The 18,141-nt window shown below is 42.3% G+C and overlaps 3 protein-coding genes across 4 annotated transcripts; all 3 read right to left on the reverse strand.

The window, feature by feature from the left end:
* Positions 1 to 1,155: 1,155 nt before the first annotated feature.
* Positions 1,156 to 3,446, reverse strand: LOC127756699 (pentatricopeptide repeat-containing protein At4g15720). The gene has a single exon (XM_052282069.1). It carries the CDS (start codon positions 3,285 to 3,287, stop codon positions 1,473 to 1,475), a length of 1,815 nt encoding a protein of 604 aa, XP_052138029.1. The 5' UTR covers positions 3,288 to 3,446; the 3' UTR covers positions 1,156 to 1,472.
* A 2,354-nt stretch (positions 3,447 to 5,800) lies between these two features.
* On the reverse strand, positions 5,801 to 8,918 carry LOC127757205 (actin-7-like). The gene is made up of 5 exons (XM_052282669.1): positions 8,830 to 8,918; positions 8,301 to 8,381; positions 7,755 to 8,148; positions 6,663 to 7,285; positions 5,801 to 6,209 (listed from the first exon to the last, which is right to left on the reverse strand). Exons 2-5 carry the CDS (start codon positions 8,358 to 8,360, stop codon positions 6,144 to 6,146), a joined length of 1,143 nt encoding a protein of 380 aa, XP_052138629.1. The 5' UTR covers positions 8,361 to 8,381; positions 8,830 to 8,918; the 3' UTR covers positions 5,801 to 6,143.
* Positions 8,919 to 10,525: 1,607 nt separating this feature from the next.
* On the reverse strand, positions 10,526 to 17,865 carry LOC127757410 (serine/threonine-protein kinase STY46-like). 2 transcript variants are annotated; one of them, XM_052282911.1, is made up of 15 exons: positions 17,561 to 17,865; positions 16,668 to 16,767; positions 15,626 to 15,702; positions 14,595 to 14,667; positions 14,336 to 14,446; positions 13,699 to 13,749; positions 13,403 to 13,539; positions 13,212 to 13,319; positions 12,933 to 13,006; positions 12,507 to 12,682; positions 12,201 to 12,296; positions 11,348 to 11,428; positions 11,202 to 11,252; positions 10,939 to 11,079; positions 10,526 to 10,749 (listed from the first exon to the last, which is right to left on the reverse strand). In XM_052282911.1, the coding sequence occupies exons 1-15, from the start codon at positions 17,815 to 17,817 to the stop codon at positions 10,696 to 10,698; spliced, it is 1,587 nt and encodes a 528-aa protein (XP_052138871.1). In that variant the 5' UTR covers positions 17,818 to 17,865; the 3' UTR covers positions 10,526 to 10,695. The 2 variants fall into 2 exon arrangements, with proteins under 2 accessions (XP_052138871.1, XP_052138869.1); XM_052282909.1 differs by having other exon boundaries at positions 16,653 to 16,767; positions 17,561 to 17,861.
* Positions 17,866 to 18,141: the final 276 nt, after the last annotated feature.

The following is an 18,141-nucleotide window of genomic DNA, read 5'->3' on the forward strand; positions in this document are numbered from 1 at the left end:
CACTCGCGGCTATAGCATGCGCCATACTGGCAGATTCGCCCGCGAAGAGGAAGACGAGGACGCCAAGACGGTGGAAAATGATTTTTTTTCTGCGAAAAGAGATTAAAAATAACAAGTGGGACGATGAGCGTGTGGTTCGTTTTCATCGTGGTGTCGGTATTCACGGTGGCTGACAGGTGGGGCCGTTCTGTGTGGGCCATGGGTGACCGTCAGTCTTGGCAAGGGTTTTGGGCTGCCCGCGCAAATGTGTTCTTGTCTGCCCACTAGCCAAGTTGCCCACTAGCCAGTCCCATTTTGTTGGCTGGCTGGGCCCACTTTGAATGAGCTCATGAAAGCTCCATATCTATTTTATTCTTCTCAAAGAAAAGTATTTACTGAAAATACTAAGAGCCTGTTTAGTTCGCGAAAAGAAAATTTTTGGGTTTTACATCGGATGTTTGACCGGATGTCGGAAGGGGTTTTCGGACACAAATGAAAAAACTAATTTTATAACTCATCTGGAAACCGCGAGACGAATCTCTTGAGCCTAATTAATCCGTCATTAGCACATACGGGTTACTGTAGCACTTATAACTAATCATGGACTAATTAGGCTCAAAAGATTCGTCTCGCGATTTTCCCCTTAACTGTGCAATTAGTTTTTTAATTTATCTATATTTAATACTTCATATATGTGTCCAAAGATTCGATGTGATGTTTTTTGGGAAAAAGTTTTTGGGAACTAAACAGGGCCACTCCAGTGCCATCTCCCCCATCTACTACTAGGTCATAAATATTTGATGCTTAGGATTCAATTAGTTATTTTAACCTTTTACCATCAATTTTGTATTAAAATAAATGGATAAAATCTAAATAAGTTTATGATATTTATGATAGTACTCTATGTACATGTTATTAAAAACTATCACTTGAGAAATTATTGATAATCAAAATTTAAGAGTTTGATCAAACTTTATCATAAATATCAAATATTTATTACTAGAGCACAAAGACATATCATAAAACAAACCCAGTTTCAACAAAGTTGGGGCCAACTCCAACCCCAGGCCATGTTCGTTTGTGTCTATATTTTCAAGCAATGCTGTGGACCTTTGGTACCTACCTACAGGCTCGCAACGAAAGAAGTCACTTCAGTTCTGCATCTACACAAAGAAATTCTGTCAAGGCTGTCTTCCTTTTATGTCAAAAAGATCACAACTACCAACCGATTTAGCCTTTGATTGCATCACCAGTAGTCATTGCAAGAACATGACCTGGTTTCTTCCTACTACTCCATCCGTCCCAAAATAGAAGAACCTAGAATCGAATGAGACATTTTTTAGCGCCTCTTAAGATTCATTGTACTAGGAAATGTCACATCCGGTTTTAGGTTCTTATATTTTAGGACTGTGGGAGTAACTGATTCTAGCCTTTGATTGAATCACCAGTAATCATTGCAAGATGGGAGTAACTGATTCTAGCCTTTGATTGAATCACCAGTAGTCATTGCAAGAACATGACCCCATCCTGAAGTGGTGGAACCTGTTGAGATCCCTGACAACGAACTCCCTCTCCACAATGGCACTGATGACCTTAAACGCTTCATGGCAGTCACGGCACATCCTCAGGTTCTTCATCACCCTAATGGCCATCCCCTTGGGGATCACCAGCAATCCAAGCCCCAATGCCAGCAACTCACTGTGCACTCCAACCATCACACCTCTGCCTTCCTGATGATGATGATTTCCATCCTCTTCTTCATCAGCATCAAGGACTCTGGCACTGCCAATTCTCCCCTTGTAACCCTTCTCCCTCATCTTGCCCTCCAATTCATCTAACAGCAGCATCACCTCACCGGCCCTTGAGCCAGCAGGCGATACCACGCCAGCGTAGAACACGTAGGAGATGTCCTTTATCTCGATCCAGCTGCACCCGGGATCCTTCCGAATGCCGCGCCGCCTCATGTTCGACCACACCGCAGCAGCGTCGTCGGCTTGACCGGCTGAAGCGTATGCGTTCGACATGACCACCAGTGCGCCGGCCACATCTTGGGTGAACTCTGATACCTTCTGCCCAGCCATGGTTGCTAGGTCCAGGCGCTTGTGGTTCCGGCAAGCTGACAGCAATGAGCTCCACAGCATGAGGGCGTCATTGCCATTAACCTGTGCTTCGTCGGCCAGCTCGAATGCCGCCTCGAGCTGACCTGCACGACCGAGCATGTCGACAGCACAAGTGTAGTGGCTGGCACATGGATCAATGCCGTACTCGCTTCGCATTGAACGGAGGAGCTGGAGGCCGGTGTCGACCAGACCTGAGTGGCTGCAAGCGTGCAGGACGCCGAGCAGTGTGACACTGTTTGGCTGCACGCCTCGGCCAACCATGTCACTGAACAAAGCGAGTGCGCACCTGCCGAGGCCGTACTTCGCCGTCGCCACGATGATGGAGGTGTAGGGGATGACCGACGGCTGGTTGATCCTGTCGAACACCTTCTTTGAGTACTCGTAGATGCCACATTTGGAGTACATGTCAACCAGAGCCACTGCAACCACGTCATTGTCTTCGTGCCCATGGTGGAGGACCATGCCGTGAATGCACTTGCCGATGCCAAGCCGCCCGACGCCCGCGCACGCGTTCACCACGCTTGACAGCATGAAGTGGTTGGGCGCCATGTCTTCGCTATTGGTTCTGAGCTCGGCGAAGAGCTGGATAGCGTCATGCCCGAGCGCGTTCTGCGCATACACCGACAGCATCGAGGCCCAGGAAACCGCGTTTCTCGCCGTCACGGGCATTGCGTCGAACACGGCGCGGGCGTCCCCGACCCTGCCGGCCTTGCCGTACATGTCGACGAGCGCAGTGGAAACGACGCTGTCGCACGCGTACCCCGCGACCTCAGCGCGGGCATGCACCTGCCGCCCAAGGCCGGCGTCAGCCAGGCGCGCGCACGAGCTGGCAGCTGTAGAGAAGGTGAAGGCGTTGGGTGGCACGCCGCTGCGTGCCATGGCGCGGAGGAGGGCGACGGCCGCCCGGGGCCGGCCGGCGCTGGCGTACCCGGACATGAGGGCCGTCCAGGAGACGACGTTCCGGTCGCGCATTCCGTCGAACAGGTGGCGCGCGAGGGCGGTGCAGCCGCAGCGGCCGTACGCCGCGAGGAGGTGGTTGGAGGAGGCGACCGAGGAGGCCGCCCCGAGCTTGAGGAGCTTGGCATGGGTGGCGGACACGGAGGCGAGGTCGGAGGCGCCGCGAAGGAGGTGGATCAGCAGCGGCATCAGCGTGGCCGCGCCGGCGGCGGCGTTGGATGTCGCCGTCATGGAGACCGGTTGGTGCCAGTGTCATGTCGAGGATCGGAAGCGCTTGGGAGGTACCACGCCGGAGGAGCCGCTGCCGGGGACGGGGCGCGCCGGGGAAAAGCAGCGCCGCCGCCGCCGCCGCCGCGGCGCAGGCCCTAGTCCGTGTTTGCTTGGGGAGAACCGGAGAAGGCAACCAGATCGTTTCATTTCATTTGAAAATGACATATACTATAGAGGAATACGACACAAATACTCCCTCCATTTCCACACTATGACTTTTTTTAAAGTTAAACTTCTTAAAATTTAATCAAGTTTATAAAAAAATATAGTAATATTTGTGGTACCAAATTAATTTTATTAAATCTAACACTAAATATATTCTGATAGTTTTTTATGTTGTATATTTTTCTATAAACTTAGTCAAAGCTGAAAAGAATTGACTTAAAAAAATATTAAAACGATTTATAATATGAAACGAAGGTATTAGTAGATTTGATGGTACAAAGAAAGTATTTTTCTCAGGCAACAATCTAGAGGAGGGTATATTATCAAAATTTTCATGCGAAAAATTGTAATAGATGTGAGGAGATAAAGTATTTTTTTTACCATTAAAATGCTAAGCTAATTAGAAAAAATCACTGTTGACGTGATTATTAAGGTTTAAATCCCGATGCCTACAAATATTACACATGCGCATGTGTACTTATTATACCAAGGCTAAAGATTTGTTGTTTGTTATTTCTTCTTTTGGGCGTGTGTAGTGTGTGTAAATATGTCTTTTGTGTAATCAAAAAATAATAATTCTCAAGTATGTGAGTGTGGTGTACTAGTGTAGTTGTGTATGTATATCTTTCATGTAACCGGAATAAAAACAAGTCGATTAAGATAAAAAATGAAGTCACTTTAATTCCTTTCTATTTTCCACCTTCTGCCTATTTTCAGAGTCCAGACTAAGGCCGTGTTTAGTTCCCAAGTTTGAACCCAAAAACATCACATTGAATTTTTCTACACACATAAACTTCTAACTTTTTCATCACATCGTTCTAATTTTAATCAAACTTCCAATTTTGGCGTGGAACTAAATACACCCTAAGGAAACGAAAATGGCATGACAAGGATAGAGGCATAGAACAGCTTACAAAAACGGTGCCTTTGTTTCGGGTAAATAGCTAATATGGTCCCTGAAGTTTCGCTTCGGGCTCAGTTTAGTCTTTGAGGTTTCAAATCGTCCAAATAAGTCCTTCAAATTAATTATTTGGGTTAATATAGTCCTTGGACCCACAAAAAAGACCACGTGAGCATGCCAAGTCATCATCGCATGCAGCAGTATAAATGAAATGACCATTCTACCCTTATATATCATATAGAAAAGAAACAAAAGACACAAACAAAAAAAACAATAGGCCAACCTAGACCCAACATTGTTGCGGAGGGTGGCCGACAAAGGAATTTATACGATCAGTGTTGGGCTGCAGCAATCGTAAGTGACAATTCTAAAACGATCATACATGTGTGAAACATTTGTTTTCTTTTTTATATGGTATATAAGGGTAGAATGGTCATTTCATTCGTACTGCTGCATGCGGTGATGACTTGACATGCTCACGTGGCACTTTTTTGGGTCCAAGGACTATATTAACCCAAATGATTAATTTGGAAGACTTGTTTGGACGATTTGAAACCTCAAGGACTAAACTGAGCCCGAAGCGAAACTTCAGGGACCATATTAGCTATTCACCCCTTTGTTTCTTAATAAAAAGTCGGTTCCTTCAAACAACAAAACCATCAACTTCCTATATTAACCCTATATACTAATGGGCAAGGTAGCAGGGTGCCAGACCAATCTTGAGATCAAAACATGGACAGCCAAATTGTTCCCTATATATTCAATTACAGTTTTCAACTTGTTTTTGTGTTGTTCAGTTGCAAGCAAATAAGCACCACAATCATGAAAAACAATGCTCCAGTGCCACTTGAATTTACCATCCATAGTTCCACACACACACAAAAAGGAGAAAATAAAGGGTCTGGAATAGGACTCAAAGTGAATCATCTAGCTAATTCTCAAAAAAAAAAAGTGAATCATCTAGCTACATTAAACAATAAACTGTTACAGTAACTGGAAAAGAAAAGGAAAGCAAAATAAGGAGTTGATGTCCATAACTGCATGCACATCTCAAACTTTTAAAGTTGCAACACAAACTCACAAAGGCCAAAGATCATTCAGACACATGGAGCAATCAATGGTTGTACATGAAAAACTACAGCCAGGAATGGCCCCTGCTCATAACTCAAGCTTTCTCCAAGTTCAGGAGCACACAGGACCATCATTATCCTGGGCTGGAAGGCTTGATGCATTCTGCAATCAATCAGTAGCATCAACATGCCATGTTTGTTTTCAGTTACCACATGAACCAGAGCAGCAGGATATTTTCAACATTTCTTGCATTGATCACATGACAGCAATTGAACAAAAGGACAGATCAGATAATAATTGAATATTTTCCAACCAAAGAACATGGTTTTCCGGCAAAAACAGCAATCAGTACTATAGAAACATCAATTTGGGAGGCTCAGTAATGAACTTAAAAACATCCGAAATCATGAAACAAATGTTCTATATATATGCAGTAAATTACAACTCACGCAGATGAATTATGAATATACAGAAGAATGATAATGTGGCTCAGGTGACGCAATTACTATTACAAAAGATAGTGGTGGATAGTTCAAATTCCTCAATACTAGCAACAAACCTGGCATCAACAGGAACTCTAATATGGCCATGTATGATTCAGCACTGCTCAAACAGACAAACTCAACAATATATCTCATTGGAAACCCGGCAAGAACTTGAGAATAAATAAGACCAAGAACTTAGAAGCACTTCCGGTGGACAATCGCTGGGCCTGATTCGTCATATTCAGCCTTGGAGATCCACATCTGTTGCACAATAAACATCATAGTGCGCTGTTAATTAGTACCAAGAACACGGAAACATTTTAATTCATTTTTTTAAAAAAATAGTACCAAGAACATGAAAAAAAAAATCATATTTGTGCAACCAAAACATCTAGCCTTTCATTTCTCTTCTTCCTGAATGAATTGGCAAGTTTCAAAAAGAGAGAAAAATTCATATTATAAGTCGATTTGATATTTTTCCTAGTCAAACTTTTTAAAGTTTGACCAGTTTATAGAAAAATATAGCAATATTTTCAACACAAAACAAACATATTGTGAAAATATATCCAATGTTATATTTAATTAAACTAATTTGACCTAGTAGATGTTATTAAATTTTTCTATAAACTTAGTCAAACTTAAATAAATTTGATTAAAAAAAAAGTCAAAGCGACTCATAATATGAAACGGAGGGAGTAGTAATCAAAATTTTACCTGTTGGAAGGTGCTAAGGGAGGCAAGGATGGATCCACCAATCCAGACACTGTACTTCCTCTCCGGAGGCGCCACCACCTTGATCTTCATGCTGCTCGGCGCCAGCGCGGTGATCTCCTTGCTCATCCGGTCCGCGATCCCGGGGAACATGGTCGATCCACCACTCAGCACGACATTGCCGTACAGATCCTTCCTGATATCCACATCGCACTTCATGATCGAGTTGTAGGTCGTCTCGTGGATCCCGGCCGCCTCCATGCCGACGAGCGACGGCTGGAACAGCACCTCGGGGCACCTGAACCTCTCGGCCCCGATGGTGATCACCTGGCCATCGGGCAGCTCGTAGCTCTTCTCGACCGAGCTGCTGTTCTTGGCGGCGGCGGCGGCGTCGAGCTCCTGTTCGTAGTCGAGGGCGACGTAGGCGAGCTTCTCCTTGATGTCCCTGACAATCTCCCGCTCGGCGGTGGTGGTGAAGGAGTAGCCTCGCTCGGTGAGGATCTTCATCAGGGCGTCGGTGAGGTCGCGGCCGGCGAGGTCGAGGCGGAGGATGGCGTGCGGGAGGGCGTAGCCTTCGTAGATCGGCACGGTGTGGCTCACACCGTCGCCGGAGTCCAGCACGATGCCTAGTTAAAACAAGATGAACAATTTTATTTTCTTTTTCAAATCTCACTAATATGAAGGACAAAATTTTGAAATTTATGAACGGCAACAGGATGGTTACCACTTACTACTATCTTTTACTCTTTGTAACTAAATATTTGTAATAGCTACTAAGAAAGAATATAACTAAACGAAAGTGCTTTTAATAATAAATTTAGTAATAATTTTCATACATTAATAATTTAAAATTTTGAGGTTTGACTGTACGTATTTTAGGACGTCATCTACTCCCTCCGTTCTAAAATATAATAATATAGAACCGGATGGAATATTTCCTACTCCCTATCCAGATTCTTAGTACTAGAAAATATCAATATCCAATCCATCCTAGATTCTTATATTTTTAGACGAAGATAGTATTTAAGAACAACCCCCCTCCAAAAAAAAAGAAATAAATCAAATTTCGAAAATGAAATTTAAAATTTGCGTTACCTGTGGTGCGGCCACTGGCGTAGAGGGAGAGCACGGCCTGGATGGCGACATACATGGCGGGGACATTGAAGCTCTCGAACATGATCTGGGTCATCTTCTCCCGGTTGGCCTTGGGGTTGAGCGGCGCCTCGGTGAGCAGCGCCGGGTGCTCCTCGGGCGCCACCCGGAGCTCGTTGTAGAAGGTGTGGTGCCAGATCTTCTCCATGTCGTCCCAGTTGCTCACGATCCCGTGCTCGATCGGGTACTTGAGCGTCAGGATCCCCCGCTTCGACTGCGCCTCGTCCCCGACGTATGCGTCCTTCTGCCCCATCCCCACCATCACCCCCGTGTGCCGGGGGCGACCCACGATGCTCGGGAACACCGCCCGCGGCGCGTCGTCGCCCGCGAACCCGGCCTGAATTTTGGATTATTATTATCAATGGTTTATTGTTGCTGTTGTTGTTGTTTACTGAATTTTTTGAACGCAAGAACATAAGGTATGGTTTGTTGTTGTTGTTGTGATTTGTGAGAGGTGGTTAATTGGATTGAGTTGATGATGATGATGACCTTGACCATGCCGGTGCCATTGTCGCAGACAAGGGGCTGGATGTCCTCGCCGTCAGCCATTTGATTCTTCAGAGATTATATCTGTTGATTCAGGACAAAATGGACCATGATCTATTAGTTCCAATGCAGTAAGACTATATCGATTGATTAAGAACAATATGGACAATCTATTTATTTAGTAGTAACAAGGCAATGCAGTCATGATCACTGAAGAATTAAAATGGATGTTTTTGTCATCACAAATGTTAAACTTGATCCTATACATCTAGGGTATAAATCAAGTCCTAACATATTCTAGTTTTTTTATGTAATCAAGTCCTAACAAACTGTATGAACACACCACAGCATGTAAGTTTCAGCTTAATTGATTAGCCTTGGAAAGATGGCAGTGCAAGAAGATTATAATTCGGCCTTATGAACTGGATTCGAACTGCAGTCAAATATTACATTTACATGGCCAAAATATAGCACAAAGAATCTGAGAAAGAAAGGCACAAACAGATTCAAGAATATTTTTGGTTGTTCTTACCGGGAGATTGCCTGCCTGAAACCTCCACCGAGATGGAGATGGAGGAGGTGCAGAAGAACTAGGCAGGAGAGCTTAGGGCTCTGCTTGGACTTGTCTCCTTTTTATATGCACATATTTTCTTTTCAACTTTCTTGATTCTGTTTTGAAATAAAAAAAGGGTAGAAATAGAGCAATATATTTGGCTGCATTACAGTGTGCTCTAATCCGTTCTCTCTTTTTTTTTTGGTATAGAAACTTGTTTGGGATTTTTCTTTTTAAAAAAAGACCTATATTTTTACGTAGAATTTTTTCCCAAAATGATAATAAGTTTACCACTCTTTATTTCTAAAATGAAAATGTACATTGTGTGTTTTTTTAGTTTTCCAGCTATTTACGCCACATCTAAAAATATAATGGATCCATCATGGTGGCCAACTGTTTTGCTGGATTCTTTAAATTGAAACACTATTCTTTTGAGAGGAAAATTAAAGGGTGTTGATCCTACCAAAATAATTGAAAAAGGGAACCTTTGCTATGCCATCTCATGGCCAGCAAAGAATCTCCTACTTGGCAAATAATTTGATCAACTTCCATTGTCATAGTGGAGGCCATGAATGGCCAGAATGGGCAACTATTTTCAAATTGGCCTGGCACACACAGCAATGGTTATGATAGATTCAACCAATGTTGACCAATATACGGGTCGAATTAAAATGCTAACAAATACGGTTTGCAAAGATTCTCAGCTTTCTTTTAATAAAAGGAAGGAGACCCCAATCAAGCAAAAGATCAAAAGATTGTTTCTCCAGCAAGGAATTATTAGTGGTCCTAGATGAAGGGAAAAGGAGCAGCAAACACAGAAGAGAGTCTCTTTTGAGCAGATCAACAGAGGAGGCTGGAATGAGCTGGTGATGAATAGGAAACGTGGGCCGCACGATGGATGACATGGAGCGCACAGAGTCGTCAGATTTGATATAAACATGCAGAGGGGCGTCCTCTGATTTCTTGGCTGGATCCTGCTTGGAACTGGGCCTTCCAGTTGGCCTAGCTCATTTAATTACCATTATTCATTTTTAGATAATAATAATAATTACCACTGCTCATTTTCTATGTAGATGCACCGTGCACGCAATTAACGCACGTTACTCACAATTGGCTACCCTTTTATTGCCTTGAGGTCATACTTTCATGCTAGTACTTTGCTAATATCAGAGGGTTCACATTATTCAATATCAAGGTGAAAACCGGTCCTATCGGTCGAAAACCGAACGAAACTAGTAGAATCGAAAAACAAAGACGACTTTCAGTCTGTAAGAAATTTATGATATCAGAAATCAAGGTCCATGTTCCCATCTTGGATGTAGTTTGAACCAAGCATGCCAGCGTTACTAAGCTTGAGATTTGATGAACTATTGTGTTCTTTCATTTGATTACTGTGTTCCTGTTGTTCCTGAAATTACTATGAGCACACAAGCAGTACTTCGTTCAGCTTGTGCAGAGATCGCAGAAGGCAATCTCAGCAGTTTATGCATGATTGCACAGGACGCTTTCTTGCCAATGGCAGGTGAACACAGGAGGGGCAGTGTGGCAGCCAAAGGTACCCAAAATATCCAATCTTCATTATAATAGACGGGCACGGCGGTAAATTCTGAGTAGCAGGTCGTTGATATATCAAGCTAGGCCGATCCAATTTCCTCTATGTAAGAACAATGAGAACTGAGACCGAAAAAATTAGGCCCCAAGATGATTGCTCAAAATGCATATAAAAATGCAAAACCAAGCCAAAAATGATTACGCTCTACTCCTCTCAACATTAGTGAGGCACACATCCTAAACAAGCACATCGGTGAACGAACGAGACAAACGTCAGGTAATATATGCAGGGGATCAATCTTTGGCTCCTGAGTCATCTTGTCGTTGGCTGGCCTCTCCTGAAGTTCCCTGCAAAACAGCAAAAGGGTAAATCTTGTCAGTCTTTGGAACAGGAGAATATTTACAGGATTTTTACATGGGTTAGTCTTCCCACAAAAAATCTTTGAAACTCCTTCATTCCAATTTCCAAAGGAGGACTTAGGACATGGGGCTAGCTAAACTTTCTCTGTTCATGGTTGTTCGGGCCAAGGGAAATACCTGAACACGTGCAAGAAGATCCTCTAGTTCGGCTAATATATCTGAGAAAGGAGGTCGGTTGGATGGAATGCCTTCCCAACATCTCCGCATCAAGTCTAATAGCTGGGGATGAGCATTTTCTGGGAGCCCTGGGCGCAATCCCTTGTATAACAGTAAAATGTCATGCTTAGTGCATTTCACAATGCGCGTATTATGGTAAACTGTAACAAGTAATAACTGACAGCATATTATTTGAATAGAAGAAACCTGCATATACTACACACCTGTCTCACACCTACAGCTGCTTGGAGAGGGGTCATGGTATTATAAGGGATCTGAAAATACCAGAAACGAAAATTTGACAAGCCTTAGCAAACACTAATAAATGCACAATGTAGATAATTGTGTCTCTTCACAGAAAATCGTGTACCTTGGACGTTATGAGCTCCCAAAGCACAATAGCAAAACTGAACACATCAGCTTTGTTATCATAGGGTTGATGATTTATGACCTAGCAACGCCGCATCGAAGATATATTAGCAAGGAATATAATATTCTTGTACCTTTAGTAGACAATATAAACTAGGTAACTATAGAATGTCCATGCAAACTATAGAACATTCAGATTATTGAAACAAAGAAAAAGTCTTGTCTAGCACCTTGAACCTTAAGACAAAGCATCTAAAACCCTGAGCTTTACAATACGTTCATATAACCTCCCAAAGTGATTTTTGCCTAAGTGGAATACACATTGGATGGGTTTTGCCCATGTCGCGTAAATGCTGAACATACGTATCAAAATCTCCACTTACTATCTCCTCTTTATCCCAATTCATTCTCTCACCAAGGGAACAAGGACTGAAAAAATGCTTGTATGACCAAAAAAAAAGATCAAACTTTAGGACCAATGATTGAGAAAGCGCCAACATGTCATCCTACTTGGACAAAACCGCTTGTTCAAGTTTCCGTATAGGCAAAACCACCATACAAAACAACTTAAGGGGAGGGGCAGTTGTTTATAGATGGTATTGCAAAGTTTGGGGGGTTACAAACTAACCTTTAAAATTCGAGGTGCTCGGTGGACTTCCATTAAAAGCTTAAGGGGTGGTATGCCTATAGGGAAATTTCCATGAAACAAAAAACTATTCTGAACTATTCACTTTAGCAGTACAATATATTATATTGTGATAAGCATCCAAGTTTTGTTTTCGAGACTTCAAAAACAGTAACAATATTAGGCACACTTGAAACTGAATTACTTTGCTCCAGCAACAGAGTTGTACCTCTGGTGCCATCCATCTGTATGTTCCAGTTTCAGCTGTCATGTTACCTCCTTGATCCTGAAAACGAGCTACACCAAAATCTGCCACTTTCACAACCTAGAAAAATAATAATGAAGTTATTTATCAGTTCATAGATATTTTCTCTCAAGTGCAAAGCAGATGGCTCCTGCACATACAAAAACACAAATGAAGCATGATTATATTGCATCAGTACCATTTGCCCACTTGCATAAACTATACTATCTTGTCTTATTTTTTCCCCTCATATGTTCATCAATAAAATGTTAAAGATTATAGGCTACGTACATGATCTTTGTCCATTAGAAGGTTTGCACTCTTTAAATCTCTATGGATAATACCCCTCTGATGCAAGTAACACATCCCTCTGCATACATCAACTGCAAACTTCAGCAGAGTTGGAAGGTCCAAGACATTATGCTGCTTGTGCACAAAGTCATACAGGCTTCCTCCAGACATGTATTCTGAAAGATATAAAAGTAGATGATGAGCATTAGTAGGAATCTTCCAGTCACCAAGATATAAATTAAGCAAGAACCCGCTCTTTGTCACATAATAACAAGCATAATTATATGGAATTAAAAATTACATCTCACCAATATTGTGAAATTAATTAGCATTGTGTAATAATTATTCAGCACATGCTTTATTTTTAGGAACAAACTATTCTTTGCAAATTCCCCGGTGAGAACCAATTGATGTCATAAATCTTACCAGTAATTATGCAAAATTGTGGTGGTTTTGTGCACGCACCAATGAATCGTACAACATTAGTATGCTGAACTTCCCTGAAAACAAGTATGGGAGATCAAGGCAAGGCATAAATATTTAGTTATTGGTACTTGCATGAACTGGGTAATTTCAGACATTCTTAATCTAAGAGCAGTAATATGCTCATGGCTAAGAATTGGATATGCTTAAACAATTCATTCACAATGGTAAATGCTAAAAAAGAATTATATAAACAAAACACCTTATTATAATGTTAAATACCTTAGAATATATACTTCCTGTGTGAACTCATTCCAAACATTCTTATTCAAATGCTCAGATCTTAGAATTTTAACAGCAACATCCTCACCGAGATAAGTCCCATGATACCTTGACATAAGGATAACACACCATAAAAACAAAGTGCAATAAATACAGTGATAAAACAACTCAGCAGTATACAATTGACTTACAAATCCCCACAAGATCCAGAAGCAATCATCCCTCCCATCTTCAGCAGTCGTTTGTCAATTTCCCATTCACCACCTTTTACTTGGAATGGCAGTGTTCTTTCTGCAGCTGATGAGTGAGATGAACCTGACCATGATCCCTGCATTTTCAGAGAGAATCAGCAAATATGCTGTTAGATTTGTCAAATGGAACAAGACATTGTATCATGCATCAACTCCTTGCAAAAATACAAAATAGGATTATATCCGCATGGAAAATGCTTATTGCTTAGACAATCATAATATATATCACAAGTTACCTCATTCCTTAAAATGGACGCTTCCAGTGCCTTGTGCAAACCATCAGTGTCCTGATCAACCATTGCAACGTTGGCATCATTTAAAAAATACAGTTCATAATAAAAGAACCAGAATGGCTGGCCAACTCATTGGCATAAAACTTCACAGAATTGGTTGTTTAGACAGTATATCGTTGGTTGTCATACCAGACTGCTAACCAGCCGGTAGGTGGTTTTCAGGGCAGAATGGAATACTATTCCCCCACCCCCAAACACACATACCCCCCAAAAAAATGAGACACTCCATAATATAATTCTCATGCACACCATCAGATGGAGAATAAAACAGCATGTTATCATTATAACTTCCATAACCATGTCTGTCTAAACTGAGGTAAGCCTCAAGACAAAAATGCAATGAGTAGATCGTGGCAAGCTCAGGATTAGTTCTCAAGGAAGGGAATTACAATGGTAGTAGTTCAAACTTAAGTCTATGAAAATGATTCCATCATTTAGATGAATAAACCCTTTAACTATTCCAGCACTAGTAACCATTGTTTTCTAGGAATAGAAGGCCAGACAAAAGACTTCAATACATCAGTTCTGCAATTTACATCTAGACAGTTCAGCAAATGACATGATAAGAACCAGATATTACCTCAATGGGCCAGCCATCAACAACAAAAACATCAAGAGAATAGTTGTCAAATGTCGAGAAAACATGCGCTTCCCTGATGTTCAATCCAATGTCAGATAGCAAAGCAGACAGCTGGCATAACATATTGCAGTTAGATGATAACGATATACTGTGAGCAAAAAGTCAAACGACTAGTAAGCACATGCTTAAATTGGAAAAATGATTTAGAAAATGCCAATGTATCATGAGGTTAAGTTAGAAGGCACATAAAATTGCTGACCTGACTAAGGAGCTTTGGCTTGTCAACAGTGGAGAAAACCACCTCATGAATGTGTGCGTATGATGTGTCCTGCCTGCACAATATACATAGCCAACTTAGCAAGCCTATAAAAGGTCAAGATATCTCAAGCTTCTCTCTAGGCTATGTGCATGGGCATGTAATAGTGTGTTCATGCAAGTCCACAAGTGGTGTTGACTTATTCAAGGAGATTTAGGGGATACATAACTTATGTGGGATGGTTTACTTCACAAATACTTGAGGTTAGTACCGATATTCTGTATTTATGCATATTCTCTATTTTTCTGGTGCAGAGTGCACTGACTATAGAAGTAAATGTATACAAACATACAAACACTATTGTGTTAATCTGTATGGTTCCTATGCAATAAGGACTTAAGATAACTATAATGAAGATATGATGTATATCAAAGCTACAGAACTTTAGGTGCAACATATCAGAAGCATACAAAGGAAGCAGACAACAATGAGTCAGGAAGGTTAGTATGTAAATTCTTGAGTGCACCAAGCTAAATGTTTAACCCTTTCTTACTTCATTTTTTTCTGTAAAGAATGTCTGATTACAATGTTCCTTTCCCACACATAATAATGAGTGGAAGACATTTTATCTACAATGACACATGATTTTAGGACCATCAGGATCTCCAATTCTCTACGGTGGCACCCACTTGTCATGGAGAGATTATACGGGAGATGGGGTATAGTTTTTTCAACAAGCAGTGCCAAATGCCAATTTGATCCAAGAGGGCACCACCTCATGGACCAAAACACCCCCATGACAAGCAGACTCTACCACCACATTGTGTCCCATCTAGACGCTACATAGGCCAAAACCACTATTAAACGGACAGATAACAAGTTTTACCCGGTTTTCAGAGTTGAGTAGCAGGTTTTAGCCAGCTTTGGAGTTGATGGACGAAAATTAAACCACACCAAGAGTTACTGGACAAGAAAAATAATCTTTCCTTCCTAAAAAACAATGGAAGCAGCATCCTAGCACTGTGCATGATTACCTTACAGAGAGATCATCACCATCATCAGCCCCATCTTCAGATGCGTCAGAGTCATATGTCGGATCCACTTCTTCAATCTTTGATCAAAGTTTAGAGTCAATTTGACAACTCCGATTTCTATTGGTGATACTAAAGATAAACAATCAGTAATGCATGGAACAAACATGTAGCATTGGCAAGATAAGAAAACATAAAATCTAAAAGCTAGAGGAACTTATCCCTCCCAATTTCTCTATCAAGATCATCAAATATTGTAATGTTATATGTAGTATGCAACATAAAAACCATTTAATATCATAGCTAAAAATGTACTTCTCACGGACAGTATAGTAGGTGTGAGCATCATCCCACCTGTGCTATGGCATTTTTCACCAAAGACAACCAGCTGCAATATATCATGTATATACTATATGAACAATGGTCAAGCATGTATTGACAAATACACCTTGTCATTTTCTTCAGTATTTAATAAGACAGTTCAGAAAATCATGGCAACACTAGTGTTTGTCTTTGTACGACGGCCACAGCCCTGTTTACATATCATGTAGAGAAGCTCCCAATGATAGCTACACACAGTTACTTCTAATGAAAGAAATAAGAAAATTGTCAGTCCACTCCATATCTTTTTAGATTGTCTACGGCAAAGCCTTTATTTAGTACAAAATCGAGTGATATACACATTGAACTGAATTATTCCTTGCTTCTTGTTGTGCTCATATGTTTCACCATAAAATAATGTGTACTGTTCATTCAGAAACCTCCTTGAAATAGTGCAATGACAGCTGTACCATGAAATAATGCTCTAAAGTTACATGGCAAAATTCATAATATTGGTGTTACACTATTCTTTTCAATCTAGAGTTCTAGACTTTCCTGGCCATAATACCATTAAGTATGAACAATATGCAACCCATCATATGTAAACAGAATACAACTAGTAGCCACCAATCCACTAAAGGTGCTATCATTATCGCGTAACACAAATTAGTTGCTTCTACAATAGTCCAGATCAACATAAGAGTTTTACCCTCAAGAAACGAACATGGAACGCAGGGCGCCTATCAGGATCTTTTGCTTCTGCCAAGACCTTCTGATGGACTAAGACGTCTTCAGCTTTGTCGACATTGATATCCAGTTGATAGCTACATAGTGAGAAAACAAAACAGGAACCAATATTTAACTTTATCATTGCACAAAGGGCAGAATAATGGAATAGATAATAGCCTATCGATACTAAATCCAGAAAAAAGACGATTGCAGTTACACCACCTTCCTTTTTCAGTTATGACACACCATAAAACATACTCAGGATAACTACACAGGATTATCCAAACAAGCAATTACACAGGATAGCTACAAGGCCAACTCCACGGCTGAACCAATCATTCCATTTAAAAAAAAAATCTATGCAAGTATAGGAAAAAAACCATTGCCTCCAGAATCAGAATGGGCTATTAGTCAAGCCAATGGATAAGAATTCGGAATCAGAACCTAATAAAAGTACTTTTTGGAAGTGAGTGATCCCACCCCAAAACAAACATAAATGGGTTAATCACTAATTCAATTCCAAGCTTAACTACAATCCCAGAACATACCAGTCAAAAATCGAAGAGATCCAGCTCTACTCAATAAATCACGCACTGTTCCATTCATCACAGTAGAAGAAAAGCACTGAATTCAACCATACTGAATTCTAATTCCTTGGTCGACTCAAACAGCATTCCTACCAAACCAAGCACCAGATAAAACTTAACTGGAATGTCACCGCAACTACAATTTCACACCAGTTACACATGCATCACCCAGAAGCTTCATGAGAGCACCCAAACCCAAAACGATTCCACCACCTACGTGAGCCGCGACACCGAACAGGGTTTCAACGAGAGGAAGCAAACGAACAGGAGGAGCAGAAATTAACCAATCAAACCAAATCACCTATGTGGAAGCCGCATGAAATGGGCCTCGAGCTGTGCGCGGAAGTCCGGCGCGGCCGCCTCCTCGTTCCCCTCCGCGACGAGCCGCTCGTACACCTGGTTGCAGATGTTAAGCCCTCCCGCGCCACCGCCACCGCCACCGCCGCTCCCGCCCGACGCCGCGGGCGCCGCCGCGGGGTCACGCGGCGGGGACGAGCTCTCCCCCACGCCCTCCTCCACGCCGCCACCACCGCCGCCCTCCGCCGCCGCCGCAGCCATCCCCCCCACACACACACCCACCACCCCTCCTCCCCCCCCCCCCCCCACCACTCACCTCGTCACCGCGCGCGCATCGGCTCGCCTCGCCTCGCCTCACCTAGGGTTCCCGCTCCCTTCCCCTCCCCACCCCGCGAGTTCCAGAAGGTTCGGGAGGAGGAGGCGGTGGGCGCGGCTTGGGTAGCTGGAGCTCGAGACGAGAGGAGAGAGAAGGATAGGAGAGTGGGTGGAGAGAGGAGAGAGAAGACGCGAGGAGAGAGAGAGAGAGGCGCGCGAGGTGTGGGGATGGAAATACGAGGCGAGACGAGGGGCAAAAGCGTCGTTTCG

This window comes from Oryza glaberrima, chromosome 12, assembly GCF_000147395.1.
Source record: "Oryza glaberrima chromosome 12, OglaRS2, whole genome shotgun sequence".
Taxonomy (NCBI): domain Eukaryota; kingdom Viridiplantae; phylum Streptophyta; class Magnoliopsida; order Poales; family Poaceae; genus Oryza; species Oryza glaberrima.

Bases quoted from the DNA above. Each gene is read 5' to 3' on its own strand.
- LOC127756699 (XM_052282069.1), bottom strand. From the start codon at position 3,287: ATGACGGCGACATCCAACGCCGCCGCCGGCGCGGCCACGCTGATGCCG.
- LOC127757205 (XM_052282669.1), bottom strand. From the start codon at position 8,360: ATGGCTGACGGCGAGGACATCCAGCCCCTTGTCTGCGACAATGGCACC. The intron at 8,149-8,300 runs GTCATCATCATC...TCCAAAATTCAG, and splicing joins ATGGCACCGGCATGGTCAAG to GCCGGGTTCGCGGGCGACGA. The intron at 6,210-6,662 runs GTAAAATTTTGA...ATTGTGCAACAG, and splicing joins CCCTTAGCACCTTCCAACAG to ATGTGGATCTCCAAGGCTGA.
- LOC127757410 (XM_052282909.1), bottom strand. From the start codon at position 17,817: ATGGCTGCGGCGGCGGCGGAGGGCGGCGGTGGTGGCGGCGTGGAGGAG. The intron at 16,768-17,560 runs GTGATTTGGTTT...CTCACTATGTAG, and splicing joins TTCATGCGGCTTCCACATAG to CTATCAACTGGATATCAATG. The intron at 11,253-11,347 runs GTACACGATTTT...TGGTATTTTCAG, and splicing joins GGGAGCTCATAACGTCCAAG to ATCCCTTATAATACCATGAC.